We start from the raw sequence: 15,678 nt of genomic DNA on the forward strand, positions 1-15,678 counted from the left end.
TCTGTGTTGTCTCTTGTAATTGGGCAATCCCTCATGGGAACCCTTTCCATTAAAGAAAACTGATCACATTCAGAAAAAAAACTGCTTATGTAATAGTAAGTGGGCGGGGGGGAACAAAAGGAAGTTAAATATTCAGTAGTAGGGGGGCGCCTGGGTGGCTCAGTCAGTTAAACATCTGCCTTTGGCTCAGGTCATAATCCCAGGTTCCTGGGATGGAGCCCCACAACGACGGGCTCCCTGCTCAGCGGGGAGTCTACTTCTCCCTCTCCTTCTGCCCCCATTCCCCCACTCATGCTCAGGTGTGTGCATTCTCTCTCTCAAATAAATAAAATCTAAAAAAAAAAAAGAAAAGAAAATAGGGAATTTAAGATTACGGTAAAGATTACTACTGTAATCTTTTTTGATTTTTAAAGTCAGAATATCAACCTGAAATTTTTATCAATGTCATGTGTTCAAGAACTGTATCAGTTTATGGGGCACCTGGGTGGCTCAGTCAGTTAAGCGACCAACTCTTGATTCTGGCTCAGGTCCCATTGGGCTCCATGCCAGGCGTGAAGCCTGCTTAATTATCTCTAAGATTCTGCTTAAGATTCTCTAAGATTCTCTCTCTCCTTCTCCCTCTACCCCCCTGCCCCCGCATGCCCTCTCTCCCTCCCCCTGCAAAAAAGAACTGTATCAGTTTCAAAATTATAAAAGTACTCTACTAAAGAAAGTGGTTGTAATTATTTTAAAGTTTTTTTCTTCATTCTTCCCATACAATCCTTCCTTAAACTCCAACCTAAATGCCACCTCCTCCTAGCAGCCAGGGATCTTTCCTGCTTCCTGAACTGCCACAGGTTTTACCCGCACATCTCAATTTCTTATTACATCCCATGTCACATAAATTCCTATTTCTCTCCTATCACATCCATTTGTGTCCATGGCTTAATTCCCCTCCTGTTCTTAACTCTCAAGGCCCTTCTAGTCTATGCATGAATCACTCTCATAAATCCAACAGCAGTTAGCATAGCACCTTGCCCAGACAACAGTTGAAAAAAAACTGTTGAATTCAACATAAATATCAAAAACATTTGATGTTATGTATATAAGCACCTTCCATAAAAGTCTAGAAAGCAAAGAACGCCCATAAACTATTTACCTATGCAGGCCACCTTTGGCTTAGTAACTAAACAAGGTTCCACAGAAAAAATATACTTAATATTACCTCTCAGTACCAGTGCAGGGAACCACAAGAAAACTGTATTGACCCTTGGTTATCACCGCAGCACACCAAGCCACCAGCATTCCCATTGCAGCATGGACAAACGAGTGCATGAGCTGCTGCGGGTGAATGATCTTCCCTATCAGTGCCAGTCTGGAGCAGGGAATGGAAGGCACAACTGTGAACAAAGCACATTACCACAGCTTTAGGCTTTAGACTCTGCAGCAAATGTAGTCAGAGGACCTGAACTATTACTCCCTCTCATACTTGCATGAATATTCCAAAGGGAAGGAAGAAACAGAATCAATGTAAAGTACAGAAAAATTCTAAGTTAAAAATTTGAAGTTAAGAGATTTTCAAAAGATTGAATGCAAAAAGATGCACACAAAAAACAAAAACCAAAGATTCCGAGAGATGAAACTTAAGGACAGCATGATTGACATTTTTCAGTTCTTTTTAATTAAAATTTCCCAATAGTTCACATAGTGTCTACCCTGCCATTCTCTTAGGTGCCAGAAAAGAAGAAATCATAATTTTTATAAGATAGTGTTTGTCCTCTGACAAGTTATTTTTACTTCAGCATTTGAACTGGTCAATATATGGTCCAATTGTGAAAAATAAACCACAAACTACGTAAATAATGACAACACTCTGAGTACCAAAATAAATGTTTATACAGGAATTTCTAATACCTCTCTGATAATCAAAATAAGTTTTCTGGAAGGGTGCTGGGGTACGTGAGTGTGGGCGGGAGGGATATTGACCTTTGAAAACAGCTAGTAGAGGGTTTCTTGATCTATCCATAAACACATTCTTCTTTGAATATATTCCAAGTAAAGAGATTGTAGAGAGATGGAAAATTCATGCGAAGGGAGAGGGCTTAGGTACTTTACACTTTGAGAAAGAGGCTGCTATCACCTCTCCCTGCCCCCAAGAAATGCCCATGAGAACTACTGAGCGTGCAACTAACTTATAATGCTCCGAACATACCAAAGCTTCTCATGCCTCTAAGTCTTTTTATATGCTACACCTTTTCCCTGGATCATCTTCTTCGATTTAATACAATTTATCCTTTAAGCATCACCTCCTCCAGAAAGCTTCCCATGCTGGGTAAATGGTGCTCCTATATATTCCTATACTATCCAGTGTATTGTAATTGAATATGTTTGATGTTTACAGTCTGTCTCTCTACCCATAAACTCTCGGGATAACTGGGACCATAACACTCGTCTCTTATCCCCACACAATGCACAGCACATAGAAGGGTTGCCAAGGAATGAGCCAAAGTGACTAATCAGACTTAAAGAATGACAGGATGGAGAGCCCTAGTGTGGCATCTACAACAAGATGACCGAGGTACGTGGGACCATGCAAAAGAACACGTGCTATAAGCCGAGGAGATCTGTATATGGCTTGAACAGAAAGAGATCCAGCAGCTAGGCGTGAGGAATTAGGAAAGCAAAGGAAAAGGGTACGTGTTATAACATCCAGAGGACTGGAAATTTTATACCAGCTCAAAGAAGCGACTCCTGAAGAGCTAAAAAGAGGCATGATGTTACAGTCAAAAACAAAGTGTCAGAAGCAGCTTCTTACTGTGCTGTAAGGACAGACACAAGAATCGAAAAAAACAAAAAGCAAAAAGAGAAACTGAGAAAAAGAAAAAGCTCCGGAATCTAGCAGGTGATTCTCCCAAGGCAAAACATACAGTTGGTTTTTTTTAAACTATAGAATTATAGACTTTTATATTTGAAAAGGACCTTAGAAATCATCTGGTCCTGATCTCCTACCCTATAAAGGAGTTATTTTTATAATACATCTGCTGAGTCACAGCCTTGACGGCAGCTGTGAACTATTAAAAGGTCTCAATCTTTTTATTGTGGTAAAACACACATAAGTAAAGTTTGCCATGTTAACCATTTTTTTTTCCATTTTAACCATTTTTAAGCATATAGTTCTGTGGCATAAGTACACGCACACTTGCACACGCTGTGCAACCATCACCACCATGCACCTCACACTTTCCCACTACCTCAACTGCAACTCTGCACCCACCAAACAACAGCTCCCCATTCCGTCCTCCCCCAGCCCGTGGCAACCACCATTCTAATTTCTGTCTTTATGAATTTGACGACTCTAGAAACCTCCTATATAAGTGAAATCATGCAATATTTGTCCTAAGAGCTCTAAATATTTTTCAAACAGAGGGAAACTAACCTTCAAATAAATTTTTAGTTAAAACTTTCAAAGCAGATGATTCTGTATACACATTTCAAACTGACACAAAACAAGCCTGTTATACACACCCACATACAGAATGCACTGAGCCTGCCATTAAGAATATAAATTCACATATTTTTAAGATGATTAACATTTGAAAACTCACCTGCATAGAACTCCACATTAAAAATACTTATTATTACTACTACCACTGACAGCAGCAGGAGGTAAAAGATTACATAGGAACTATACAGATCATTGAAAGAATCTAAAACACAAGAGAGATGAATTAGTAAGTTCATTCAGTCATGTAGTCATGATCAGTACATTGCAATAGGAAAAGGGCTTAAACCACAACGGTAACTTTCATTTGAAAAGCTATCTTTTCTTCAAGAATTTACTCATACACTGCTGACAGGTCCTACAGGACATCAACTCAAGAACTACCATGTGAGTTATTTGGACCAAACTCTGGGTCCTTTAAAATTATACTAGAATTTCTTTTAGATGACCCAGATGTTAACATCAGACAAAATACTACCATATGCAAATGTCTTTCCTCATGTGAAACAGAGAAGTACCACATTTAGTAATATACCAACAAGTCTTCTTTTTACAACATAAATAATATTTTTCAGATCTCTTCTTAAATGCAATTAGCTCCTATAGCTAAATAAGTAACATTTCTGGAAACAGCCTAATCCATAAATCACTTAAATGCTTAATTAAAAAAAACAAAAAAACATGGTATCCTCATAAAACACTAATATATTCACATTTTAGAGTAGTTCAATGAGCAATATTCCATTTCAAAAATCTGGCCAAGGGGCGCCTGGGTGGCTCAGCTGTTAAGCGTCTGCCTTCGGCTCAGGTCCTGATCCCAGGGTCCTGGGATCAAGCCCCACATTGGGCTCCCTGCTCGGCGGGAAGCCTGCTTCTCCCTCTCCCACTCCCCTAGCTTGTGTTCCCTCTCTTGCTGTCTCTCTCTGTCAAATAAATAAATAAAATTAAAAAAAAAAAAAATCTGGCCAAGTTTAAAATAGATATATATGCTATGCCTAAAAACATAAATAGAAGAAATAAAAACAGCATGGAAATACATTTGCTGAACAGACTAAAGCTAACAAAGAAATCAATAATTTTTAAGAGTATAAATTATTGACCAAAATTAATAAAGAACATTTATTACGGATTCACAATTAAACCCCAACATTACACTGATCTAAGAGAATGAAAGAACTGATTCATGTGAGTGGAAGTAAGTAAGGGAAGGTACGATTTCTCTAAAAAGACTTCGTGAAAAAAAGTTGAAGGAGATGAGTAACATTTGATGAGAAAAATGGCATAAATCAAATCCCACCTGGAGAGAAAGTATTATTAGGATTAAAAAACCCTGGCCCATGAAATGGCAAAAAGTTTTTTCTTAAGTACAAAATCTGAACAATTGGTAATGGTTCTAGATTTCAGTACTGAATATTCCAAGCTTGTGATCAGACAGCCAAGGTCAATGAGTGATCCAGACTCAGTGAAGGTGGTTACAGAAATCCCTGCCATCCGAGTGCTGGCTTACGGCTTAATGTTATCTGCCCCGTAGGGCCCATGCAAGAAGTGACTGAGACGTCTCAACAAGAAACTTAACACGACTATAATTTTTTAGCAGCAATATCTTCAAAGGCCACAAGGTAAAGCTGCTAACTCCTTGAAAATTAGCACTTTTTTCCTGAAAATTAAATCAACAACACACTTTCCACTCCCCAAAGCAAAAGAAATATGTTGTTGTGGAGAGGAAAATAAAAAGAATTTCAAGGATACTCGTGCTTCTTAGCCTTAGGCAAGACTTTAAAGAGTTCAAAACCTAGTCTGGCCACACTTCTCTCTAATTCCAGTGTGGCATAGTGGAAAAACACAGGCTTTGAAGTCAGAGACCAGTGTTCAAATCCTGGTTCAGTTACTCGCTGACTATGTGTCTCTGCACAGACTTCTATAACCTGACTCTCAGCCTCCTTATTTATAAAGCAGGGATAATACCTCTTTATTATATAGGGTTGTAGGAAGGATAACAATATACTAAGATGCTTAGTATGGGACGTGGCACATGGTGCATGGCAATAATTAGAGGTTATTATTCATTAACATGATCATAGTTTAATAAATTTTGTAATTTCATTTTTATGTCCATGGGTTTTGAGAAACATTTAGTCTGCTCCAAGCTTTTCCTCCTTATCAGTCCTTGTGTTTACGTCTATGTTTCTTAGTCTTTAACTACTTACTCCTTTTCTCTCTTCTCATCTTTTTCTTATTAGCCACAATACAGAAATGAAGTAGTCTTAATTTTAGACAGGTTTTTTAAAAAGATAAATGTCGTATTTTCTATTCCAAATTTTTAAATATATAAAGGAAACAGTTCTGGTCCTTAAAAAAAAATGTCAAAAAAGCAGTCAAAAAGACAAACAAAAATTAGGGTAAGTTTTCATTTATGTGGTCTTCTAATAATCTTCTTGCTCATGTGATAATACAGGTCTCTGACAGGTTTATTAATTGTATAATTATGTAGTGAAAAGGTGATTTATAAAGGGAATGCCTTAAGATTACCTCGAGGGGAATGTTTTACCATGTCGATCAATACAGGCAGTGATTAAAAACAAATTATTTGAAATAATACAACTTTTATGTTGAGAAGCGGTCCTGTAAATTTGATTTCCCCAAACTGAGTAATACTCACCAGACAGCCACTGAATAGGATGAAATAAATCAATGCTGCTGAAGATTATAAATACTGTGGTACAGATGGGTAGAAGCAGCACTGACCAGACAATACTTGCAACTATCCGCCAGCCCAAAACCTATAATTAAACAAACAAAATCCCTCAATCACGAAGTCAAACTACTTCAGTTATTTCAGTTATGCAAATCCTATCTTTTCATATGGGATGTTAATCACTAGTATTTACACCCAGATCATAGCCCATGCGGCTACATATAAACCCCAATGGTTACCCCTATTAATAAACATTGCATACAACTCCCGAATCTTGTAATATCAGTGAACCGATGCTTGCATTTAGTCCAGAGTCAGATGCTACATTAAATATCACACTTTGAGGGAGGAGAGGAATTGTCTGATTTAGTTTTACAACTGTATTTTACAGCAACTTATACTTGTCTCTTCAGGGTTAATTGATTGATATGTCAATATCTAAAAGCTGTATACATTTTATAGGGATCATCTGTATACCGTAATTGTGTTTACAATTAGCTATGGCAGTTATTGGGCAATTACTGCATTGCATTCATGTGTGAATCACCAGTGTCTACCACTTAAGAAACACAAGATACACTGCTGATTACGTGAGTAAAGAAGAGATACTGAGGGGTCTGAAGCATGAAGGTGCTTTACTTTAATCGGATTTACATTTTGGAAGGTAAAGTACTTTTGGGTTTGTAAGGTGCCTATGATGGAGATGGATCAGAGGGGACAAGACCCACACAAGAGACAATTAGGGGGCAGTCTACCACAACCGTCCAAAGCCAAAGTTTACAGTCAGTGTCTGAAGGAAGGCAGTGGCAATGGGAAAGGAAAAAAGGAGGAAAAAAAACCTGCAGTCATATTTTCTGAAGTACACCTATAGGACATCAGTAATTGATAATATAGGTGGTAAAGAACAGGAAAGACTTAAGGACTCCAAGTTTTTGGCTTGGGACACAGCCTCTGCTAAGGCTACATCACATTCTTTCCAATTCTAGACATTCTTTCCCACTTTTTACCCCAAGTAATCAACATGCTATTTTGCACGTACCAGGTACACCACCCTTGCATAAAACTCTCTCCCATCCCTGCCCCAGTTCCCATGCAGGTCATCCCTGTCATTCTAACCAGCTTCCACTCAGGACTCCTCTCCCACCCCATGACAAGTTCGCACTCAGGACGTGCCGCTCGCACACACTAGTAACCAGCTTTCCCTAGCCCGCCCCGCCTACCCCGCAACCCGATTCCACTTGGTACACCCCCCCCATCTCTGTAATCAGTGCCTCTGGTCACCCCCCCCCACGCGCTCCCACGCTACACAGGAGCCAGCCCCTCCCCCGCCCGGCGCGCAGGCGCGCGCCCGCCCGCCAGGCCCAACTCCAGCAGCGGGCCGAGCGCGCGCCACAGTGCGCGCAGCACTCACGCGCCACAAGATGTCCCGCGACCCGCCGGCGCAGGGCCGACTCGCAGCCGTGGCCATGGTGATGGCGGCCCCGGCTCTGAAGGGTGCAGTAGACAGCGCGCCCGCCCGCCACCGCAGTTCAAAGGGAGAAAGGCCCCCGGAGGACCCTGTGAGGGCTGCCTCAAACGCTGCCTGAGGGAAGCCCAGGCCAGGCCCCAACCAATCCCTTCGAGGCTTCGTCCGGACAGGCCCAACACGCCGGAACTGCCCCGCGGACACAAGCCCCAAAGCGCGCTGGGATTTCAGGGCCCGCCCCCTGGAGTCCAAAAGGTCTCTCCGAAGCAGGGTCCAGCGGGGCGCCAGAGACTGGGGGCGGCGCTGCATGCTGGGAACTGTAGTCTCGACGGAGCTCTGGGAGCGAGAGAGCGTTGCATTCTGGGATTCAGAGTTCCGAAGTACAGCATGCTGGGAGTGGAAGTCTTCCCAGGGGTACCTTGTGGTATGCTGGGAATCGTAGTTTTTTAGAGCCGATAAGCGTTAACAGTGTCCATTGATCAGAACTTTACAGTTAGATCTGGCAAAATGATTGGCCCTTATTTCTCCCAGTTTTCTTTATCGACTGCCTGAAAGTGAAATCAAAGAATGTTGTGGCTCTCTCCACAAAGGTACTCACTGATTTTAACGAAATGGAAAAAAATCTCTATAAAGGTGAATTTGGTTTCCTAAGAACTGGTTCCTAGTTCGAGCTCTGCCACTTGCTGAATGGAATGTCTTGACCCTCTCTGAGCCTCCATTTCTTCCTCTAGAAAATAAGGATAAAAACAAAGATGGCATCCAGTGATGTTGCGAAGATATGATAAATGCTATACAAATACTGATTATCATTAATTTCCTGCCAGTAAGGAAAAAGATTTTTACCGACCCAAGTCCCACTTAATGAAGTCTTCTCTGATTGCATTAGCCCTCAATTAGATCCCTGGAGGCATACTGCTAACACCTTTTAATAGCCAATTACATACCACAGTCAACAGTCAGTACTCTAGAAAGACAGAGGTTCGGTGATTCTGGAGAAACTCAGTCTAGTGAGAGAAATTGACATCACACGTAGCGCTCTGTAATGTTTGCTATAATGGTTTCCTGAGCTGCTTAAAGATCATATTCATTTCCAAAAACATGTTAATATCAATCATGTCTGAAGCCCTGCAGAACAAACTGGGAACACAAAGGTTGATCAAGTCACTACCAAGAAGAAACGTTCTACCTGGTGGTGGAGAAAGATGATCAAGAATCGTTCTAAATGAGTGTCCTTAAACACACCCCAGGTTACCTGCAGTCAGTTTACTTTGTTTAGTCACTTTAGTACCTTGTTTAGACTACAAACTGTCTACCCCAGCATATCTATTCTCCCCTACTTAGAAATAGAATCCCCAATTTTTAACTGGGCATGTGGCTACATTTCCTAGTCTCCTTGCCGCTAGGTGGAGCCAGGTGACTGATGAGTTCAGGCCAATAAACTATAATCAAACTATTGCATGGTAGCTTCCTCGAAACTCCCCTTAAAAGAGAGCTAGCCATGTACTTTGCCTCTTCTTAATCCCTTCCGGCATCCAGCTGCATAGAATTTGGATGTGTCACACTCCAGGCAAAATCAAGTACTGAGCTCAGAGTAAACGTGATTACTTAGAGCAACCATACCAAAAACCTACCTGCCCTTACCTCCTGACTTCATTGACACACGCGAGAGAATTATTTATTGTTTACGCCACATTTATTTTTCACAATCTGAAATCATCGTGTGTAACTGCTTATTTATTGTCTAAATTCTAACTAGCACATAAGCTTCGCATGGGCCGAGACTTTGACTATCTTGTTTATCATTGTTTCCAAAATGCTATATAACATTAGGAGGTAGTCAATAGACGTTCAATAAATGAACAGAAGAATGAGTGGAAGTAATGCATCAAAAAGTGTCTATTCGGGGCAACAAACTTTGTTATCTAAATCAAAGAGGGATTGAATGCAGGGAATTGATAACAAAAGTATTCAAAGGGCTGAAAGAGCATAGGAAGAAGTAGTCGAAAAGGGAGAAGTGAGTTATCCAAATATCATGAAGGTGCAACTCCCGCTACATTAGAGCCCACAAGCACACACATGACGTGGAGCTGCTGGAGGGGAGCGCCAGCACTGCCGTTAGAACTCCACCATCACTGTCGGCCAGGAACCTGTATTATTTCTTTCATTTACTTCAGCTTATTTTGATAAATTAAGTTATAGTTTTCATCTGGTTTTGTGGGCATGCCTTTCCAGAATGTTTTCATAACATTAGGGATATTATTCTGCTCCATGTTTTCATTTTTCTTATAATAACTTCATTATGAGGTTTGATTGCAATCCTTTCTGCTGCTCGTTTTTATATGAAATTAGTTTTCCTGCACATTTAGGAAGGAGGGGGGAGTTCGGACAGCTTTGCTAAATTCAAGACTCCACAGCTTCTTCTTCTGTTTTTATGAAGTGTTCAAAAATATGGCTTCAAACTTTCTGAGATCTCCTGGCTCTGTGCCCTTCCCCCACTTTCATCTGACTTCCCTTTTCTTTGCCCCAAATATCCCTGACCTACTCTACCTTTATTCTATCCCCTGCAGTTTCTACTCTGGTGTCCTGGAAAGATGCTCTGGCTGGTTTTGAGAGTCCAACTTCTTCAGACCTTACTTCAGACCCCTTGCATTCATCAGCTGCAAACTGGGCTGTACAAAACTGCCCCCAAATCCAGCTGCTTTTCTCCTATTGGTCCACTGTACTTTCTAGGAAGTACCTCTTGGCTATTTTGGGGTTCTCTTATTTTTAGACTTCTCAGACACCCAGCTGCTTCCTTGGCTTCTTTCCATAAAAATGCTGATACCATGCAAGTCTTTGAGTGGCTAGTGGTTTCCACCTGCTTGAATTTTGGGGTTCGTGGTGATATCTTGTCACCCAAGTTTGTTGTAGATATTGTCCACGGGTTTTTGGTTTTGCTATCCCAGATGCTCTATTTTTATAGAGGAATTTGGGGAGATTCAAAAATGCCACTGCCATCTTCCCAGAATTCTTTTCTCTTAGATTATTTTTTTTCTTTTTTTTTTAAAGTAGGCTCCCTGCCCAGTGTGGAGCCCATGAGGGGCTTGAACTCAAGACCGAAAGATCAAGACCTGAGCTGAGATCAAGAATCAGATGCTTAAATGACTGAGCCACCCAGGCGCCACTTAAATCTTTATATGCCAACCAGTGAAATAAAACTGACAACGGAAAAAAAAACCACCGTCAACTTTTCTAAAAGCAGGGGTTCCAAGATGTAGTTATCTATCTAAAACCCATTCTGGTTTCATTAGGGTGGCAGTGTGCCCAGCTAAAGAGCAATTCCCAGCCTCCCTTGCAGCTAGGGGTGACCATGTGATACAGTTCTGACCAATAAGACAGAAGCATAAGACATCAGCTGGGGTTTGGGAGAAAGCTCATTTAAAGCCAGGTCAATTCAACTGGTAGACCCCTTTTGCTCTTTCCCTTCTTCCTGCCTGTCAAAAGCGGAACTGAGCTGGAGAGAGCTGAGCTGTCAGGTGTCTGAGTAGTGAACCTGAAAAGTTAGTCAAGTCTTTAATCATTTACTGTGATGTTATAAGCAAGATACCAAATAGGAGAAAGCACTGGCTCCCCTAATGTTCCATTTTTCTCCACGGCACAGTGCCAGGCAAGGGTCAGGTGGGTTGGTGCAGATGTGGGCACAGTCTTACTGCCAAAGGATCCCTTAACAAAAATCTCCTGCCATTTTATAGCTCAGGAGGCTATGAGGAGGAAGGGGTGGGGCTATGGTTGGAAGAGTACTGAATACTGGGTCAGAGTAGAAAAGACATCTTCAAGGACCCGCAGTATGTTGGTCTCAGCAAAGGCACCTGCGAGAGGCCATGGCTAGGGCCCTCACCCCTTAACTCCATTAGGAAGTCTTCAAAAGAGGGCGACGGGGCTAGAAATGTAGATTTGCCTAAGAACAAGGCTGGGGTGATGGTAAGGTGGGGCCAAAGCCCCTGACCACAACTCCCCTTAAAGGACACAGTGCTCAGGCTGTGCACCTAGTCTGGTGTGTGTGGGCAGCTTTCCCGGGAGGCCTGTCAGGAGGTAAAGGCCTTGAGGTACGTGGCCCCTAACTGCCCACAATCAGGCCCGAAAGATCACACATAGGGTTCTGGCTTGGAGCCAGACTCTTCATTGCCTACACTTTCCTGGAAAACAGCAGACATCTTGGGATCACATGATGGCAAATTCATGCTAAGGACTGCTGAGCAGAAGAAAAATTTTTAAAAAATCAGAATCCCTAATGGCATCATGGAGCAACTGTATTATCCTGGGCAGGGCCATCTCTAAACTTCTATTTCCATGAGGAAAGTAAAACTGCTAATTTGTTTCAGCGATTGCTTTTTAGGGTTCTTTTATAGGTGAACACAATTCATAAGTGCTTCACGGGGGTCCCAAGAATGGGGGCTCCCAAAAGGCGGTGCTGGTTGGTTCATGAAATTGTCACTGGTCCTTGGTGGGTGAGAAAAAAATTTAGCTTTTTCCAGAAAGCTAAACTTATTCCAGTTTTCAGGACTGACATTATGTCCTTCCAGATTATTTGATATTATAATGTCCTCTCTTTTTGTAAGATGATGATACTAATTTATGATGCTGGTTGTATCTAAAATCCTTACTTAAAAATTAAATCCTGACCACTGTATTAAAGAGTCTCTGAACATTTTTTGGGGAAAAACTTTACCAGTCACACCATAGGTACTCAGTAGTAACTAAATTCCCCCTCAAACACAGATATTTATATGTGCCTGGGGAAAACCTCACTGCCTTCCCTCGCCTTAACACTTACTTCTGTGACCGGTTATGTGGCTCTTCTGCACAAAGCAAGTCTGACACTAACTGCCTGAACATAGTACAGAACCCAAAGGGTAAGGGCACAACCCCCCCAAGACAGCCCCCCCTGCTTCAGATGTCAACTGCAAGTAGTGGGTTCCCAGGTGACCCATGATTTCTGTCCCATTTGGCTACAAATTAAAGGTTCCCCACAGCCCCCTCCCTGAGTTTGATAATTTGCTCCCAGAACCCAGAAAGACAGTGTACTCACTATTGCTGATTTATTACAAAGGATGTTTAAATGAACGGCCAGGTGGAGAGATACATGGGGCAAGGTCTGGAAGGGTCCCAGGTGCAAGAGCTTCTGTCTCTCTTGGAGTTGGGGGTGCCCCACCCTCCTGGCAGGTGGAAGTATTCACCAACCTGGAAGCTCTCCACACCCTGTTCTTTTGGAATTTTTATGGAGGCTTCATCATATAGGCCTGATTGATTATTACCTCCACTTCCAGCCCCTCACCTCTCTACAGAGAATGGGGAGTGGGGCTGAAAGTTCCAAGCTTCTAATCATGGCGTGGTCTACCTGGTGACCAGCCCCACCCAGAGCCGCCCTAGAGTCACCTCATTAGAAAAAAACAAGAAATGCTCCACTACCCAGGAAATTCCAAGAGATTTGGGAGCTCTGTCAGGCACTCTTATCACCCAGGAAATAGTAAGGCTCTTAGCAGCTCTGTCAGAAACTGTAGCAGAGGCTAATATATATATTTATCATCTCATGGTATCCTTCTATTCTTTATTGGAGAAAAATCCTGCCACTTTCAGTGAGAGATAGGAAGGGCAGGTTGCAGAGGGTCTGCACACGGCACTCACAGGACCCACGTGTGTCACAATCACTGCCCTGGGCAGCAGGAGCTAAGTATTAATGAATGCGCACCCGGGTACCAGCTCAGAGGCTGACTGGAAGGTACAGACACCAAGTTCTCTGAAGAGTCCTTGAGGACAAAAGAAACACTTAGCTGGAGAAGACTCAGGGCATGCAGAACAGCTGTTTTCAAACATCGGAAGTCAACACAGGGAAGAGAGCTCAGACTAGATCTGAGAGGCCGAGGGGTAGAGCTCGGACCAAGGAGCAAACGTTGCAGAGATGTGACACAAGGAGCTGTTCAGGAGACGGCGGCCTTGCAGAGGCTGAGGCCGGCAACCCCCCAGCAGTGACCGTGCAACTGTAGGATCCAGGGGATCAGGGACCTGGTCTGTTCCGTTCACTGCTCCGGCCACACCACCTAGAATGCTGATCAGCACTTAGCAGGTGCACAACCTATATTTGTTAAGTACATTAATGGGGCGGTTGGATACTCTGCATTTGATGGGAGGTTTGCCAACGTGACCTTAAGCTCACGGTAGCCTGAATTTGTGCGCCTCTTCCTTTACCGGTGGGATCAGCCTTTTAAGTCTCCCCATGTGTCTTTGTAACTGTCTCAGAAATACACTGGACATTCCCTGCCTGAAGAGGACAACAGACACAGTAGGGGATCAGCAATCCTGACCTGGCAGAGGCTCAGCCTCCCATTCTGAATAAAAAGTATAACAAAGCATCTTTGAGGTGTCACTGGTTTCTCCCTTTAAGGCACGTTAGCCCAGAGTCAGGCCACCTTGAGGAGGCACTCGAAGTGCCCTAAAATTTTTTTCTCAAATCTCTGCGTCAAAATAGGCCGTAAGCGAGCATGTTTTTTCACCCCTCTGTTCCATACTTACAGGAAGAAAAATTCCAATGTCCATTTTAACCCCCACACCCCAACAGCTAGCCCATTAAGTAAATCAAGATTCTCAGCAGCTTCCAGCACGCTACAGATAAAACATCAAGGAAGAACTCGAGATAAAGTCATAACATGCAGACGGACATTCTATGAGGTATTTATTCTGCAACATTTAGGTTGGGCTGCCCAGTGTCAAGTCACCACAGACAATGTTCAGGCTCCCAGTGAATCCAGTTTAGGATGGCAAGCAGTTGGAGAGACGAGGATCACCTTAGAGGAACATCTGTGTACAATCCAGAAGAAAGCCATCAGACGTTAGGATGGATCCATTTCCCGTATTAAGGGCGTCACAGGACAGCAAGAGGCAAATGGCAGGCACACCTACCACGTTCCCTTGTATTTTGTTGCGAGGCGGTGTATAGTTCCAACGATAACTGACGGGTGAGAAAGAAGAGCTGAAAGACACACGGACTGAACGACGTTTAATTACTGTTTGTTAAATTAGGTGACTAGACCTCAGCGTGGCACCGTATAGCTGCCAGAGTGGGGTACCATTCCATCAGTTGTCCTGCTGGCCTGGTCATTCCGCTTTCCTGCAGTAGACGCCGTGTCCAAAGGAACCACACTCCAAAAAACAGAAAAGAGAACTGAAAAACAAAAAGAGTAACTTAGAACCCCCCCTCAGAAAGGATCTAAACTGCAGGGCAGGGTTTGTATGTTCAGAGGTATCCCTTCAACACCAGACGGCCCTGAGCCCTGATGTACCAGCTCCAAGAAGAATTATTATCGGAGGCGAGGTGACATTCTTAAAAGTTTTCCGCTCTTTCTTTGGAAACCCGTGATTTTTCTCTGCCAGATCCCAAAGCTACCTTCACCCGTCCTTCTTTCTCTCTCTTCTTTGTAAGAGCTGTGTTAGGTGCTAGAGGAGGAAGAGAGTAAATACGGAGGGACATAGTAAGATTTGAGAATGAGAGAGCTGTTTGTGGTTGTTGAAACAGGTTATGCAGGGGACAATGGCAGGATGCGAAGCAGGACAAAGAGATTAGGGATCGATCCTGGCAATCCAGGGAATTTAGATTTTGTCTTTTAGACAATGAGAAGAAAGAAAGAAAGAAAGAAAGAAAGAAAGAAAGAAAGAAAGAAAGAAAGAAAGAAAGAAAGAAAGAAAGAAAGAAAGAAAGGGAGGGAGGGAGGGAGGGAGGGAGGGAGGAAGGAAGGAAGGAAGGAAGGAAGGAAGGAAGGAAGGAAGGAAGGAAAAGAAAAAAAGAAAGAAAAGAAAGTCCTTAAGCAGAGGAGTGACACAGTTTTATAATTTTTCAAAAACCACTGTGGCTACGCATAGGATGGATTGGAAGAAGGAAAATAAAAGAGATAGAGAAACCCATCAAGTTATTATCAGTCTGAATGTGAACTGATTAGATCCTGACACCAGGCACAGTACTGATAGGACAGATCTGAGAAATATTTCAGGGGTAGAATAGACAAG

General features: G+C 42.7%; 2 protein-coding genes across 6 annotated transcripts in view; both read right to left on the reverse strand.

The window, feature by feature from the left end:
- Positions 1 to 7,768, reverse strand: part of NDC1 (NDC1 transmembrane nucleoporin) — a 45,258-nt gene extending 37,490 nt beyond the window's left edge. The window contains exons 1-4 of the mRNA XM_045799501.2: positions 7,588 to 7,768; positions 6,141 to 6,261; positions 3,585 to 3,686; positions 1,205 to 1,379 (exon numbers count right to left, since the gene is read on the reverse strand). Coding sequence (XP_045655457.2) covers positions 1,205 to 1,379; positions 3,585 to 3,686; positions 6,141 to 6,261; positions 7,588 to 7,644 — 455 coding nt within the window. The 5' untranslated portion in view covers positions 7,645 to 7,768. The remainder of the gene's footprint in view (positions 1 to 1,204; positions 1,380 to 3,584; positions 3,687 to 6,140; positions 6,262 to 7,587) is intronic.
- A 6,565-nt stretch (positions 7,769 to 14,333) lies between these two features.
- The window catches only part of YIPF1 (Yip1 domain family member 1), a 35,962-nt gene continuing 34,617 nt past the window's right edge, over positions 14,334 to 15,678 (reverse strand). For 2 of the 5 annotated variants that reach the window (XM_087865893.1, XM_087865892.1), the window contains one exon: positions 14,334 to 14,839. In XM_087865893.1, coding sequence (XP_087722019.1) covers positions 14,702 to 14,839 — 138 coding nt within the window. In that variant the 3' untranslated portion in view covers positions 14,334 to 14,701. The remainder of the gene's footprint in view (positions 14,840 to 15,678) is intronic. The other 3 variants (XR_015726243.1, XM_045799500.2, XR_015726242.1) reach the window with 2 other exon arrangements.

This window comes from Ursus americanus, chromosome 12, assembly GCF_024610735.1.
Source record: "Ursus americanus isolate L20-20 chromosome 12, mUrsAme1.1.p, whole genome shotgun sequence".
In the NCBI taxonomy this organism is placed as follows: domain Eukaryota; kingdom Metazoa; phylum Chordata; class Mammalia; order Carnivora; family Ursidae; genus Ursus; species Ursus americanus.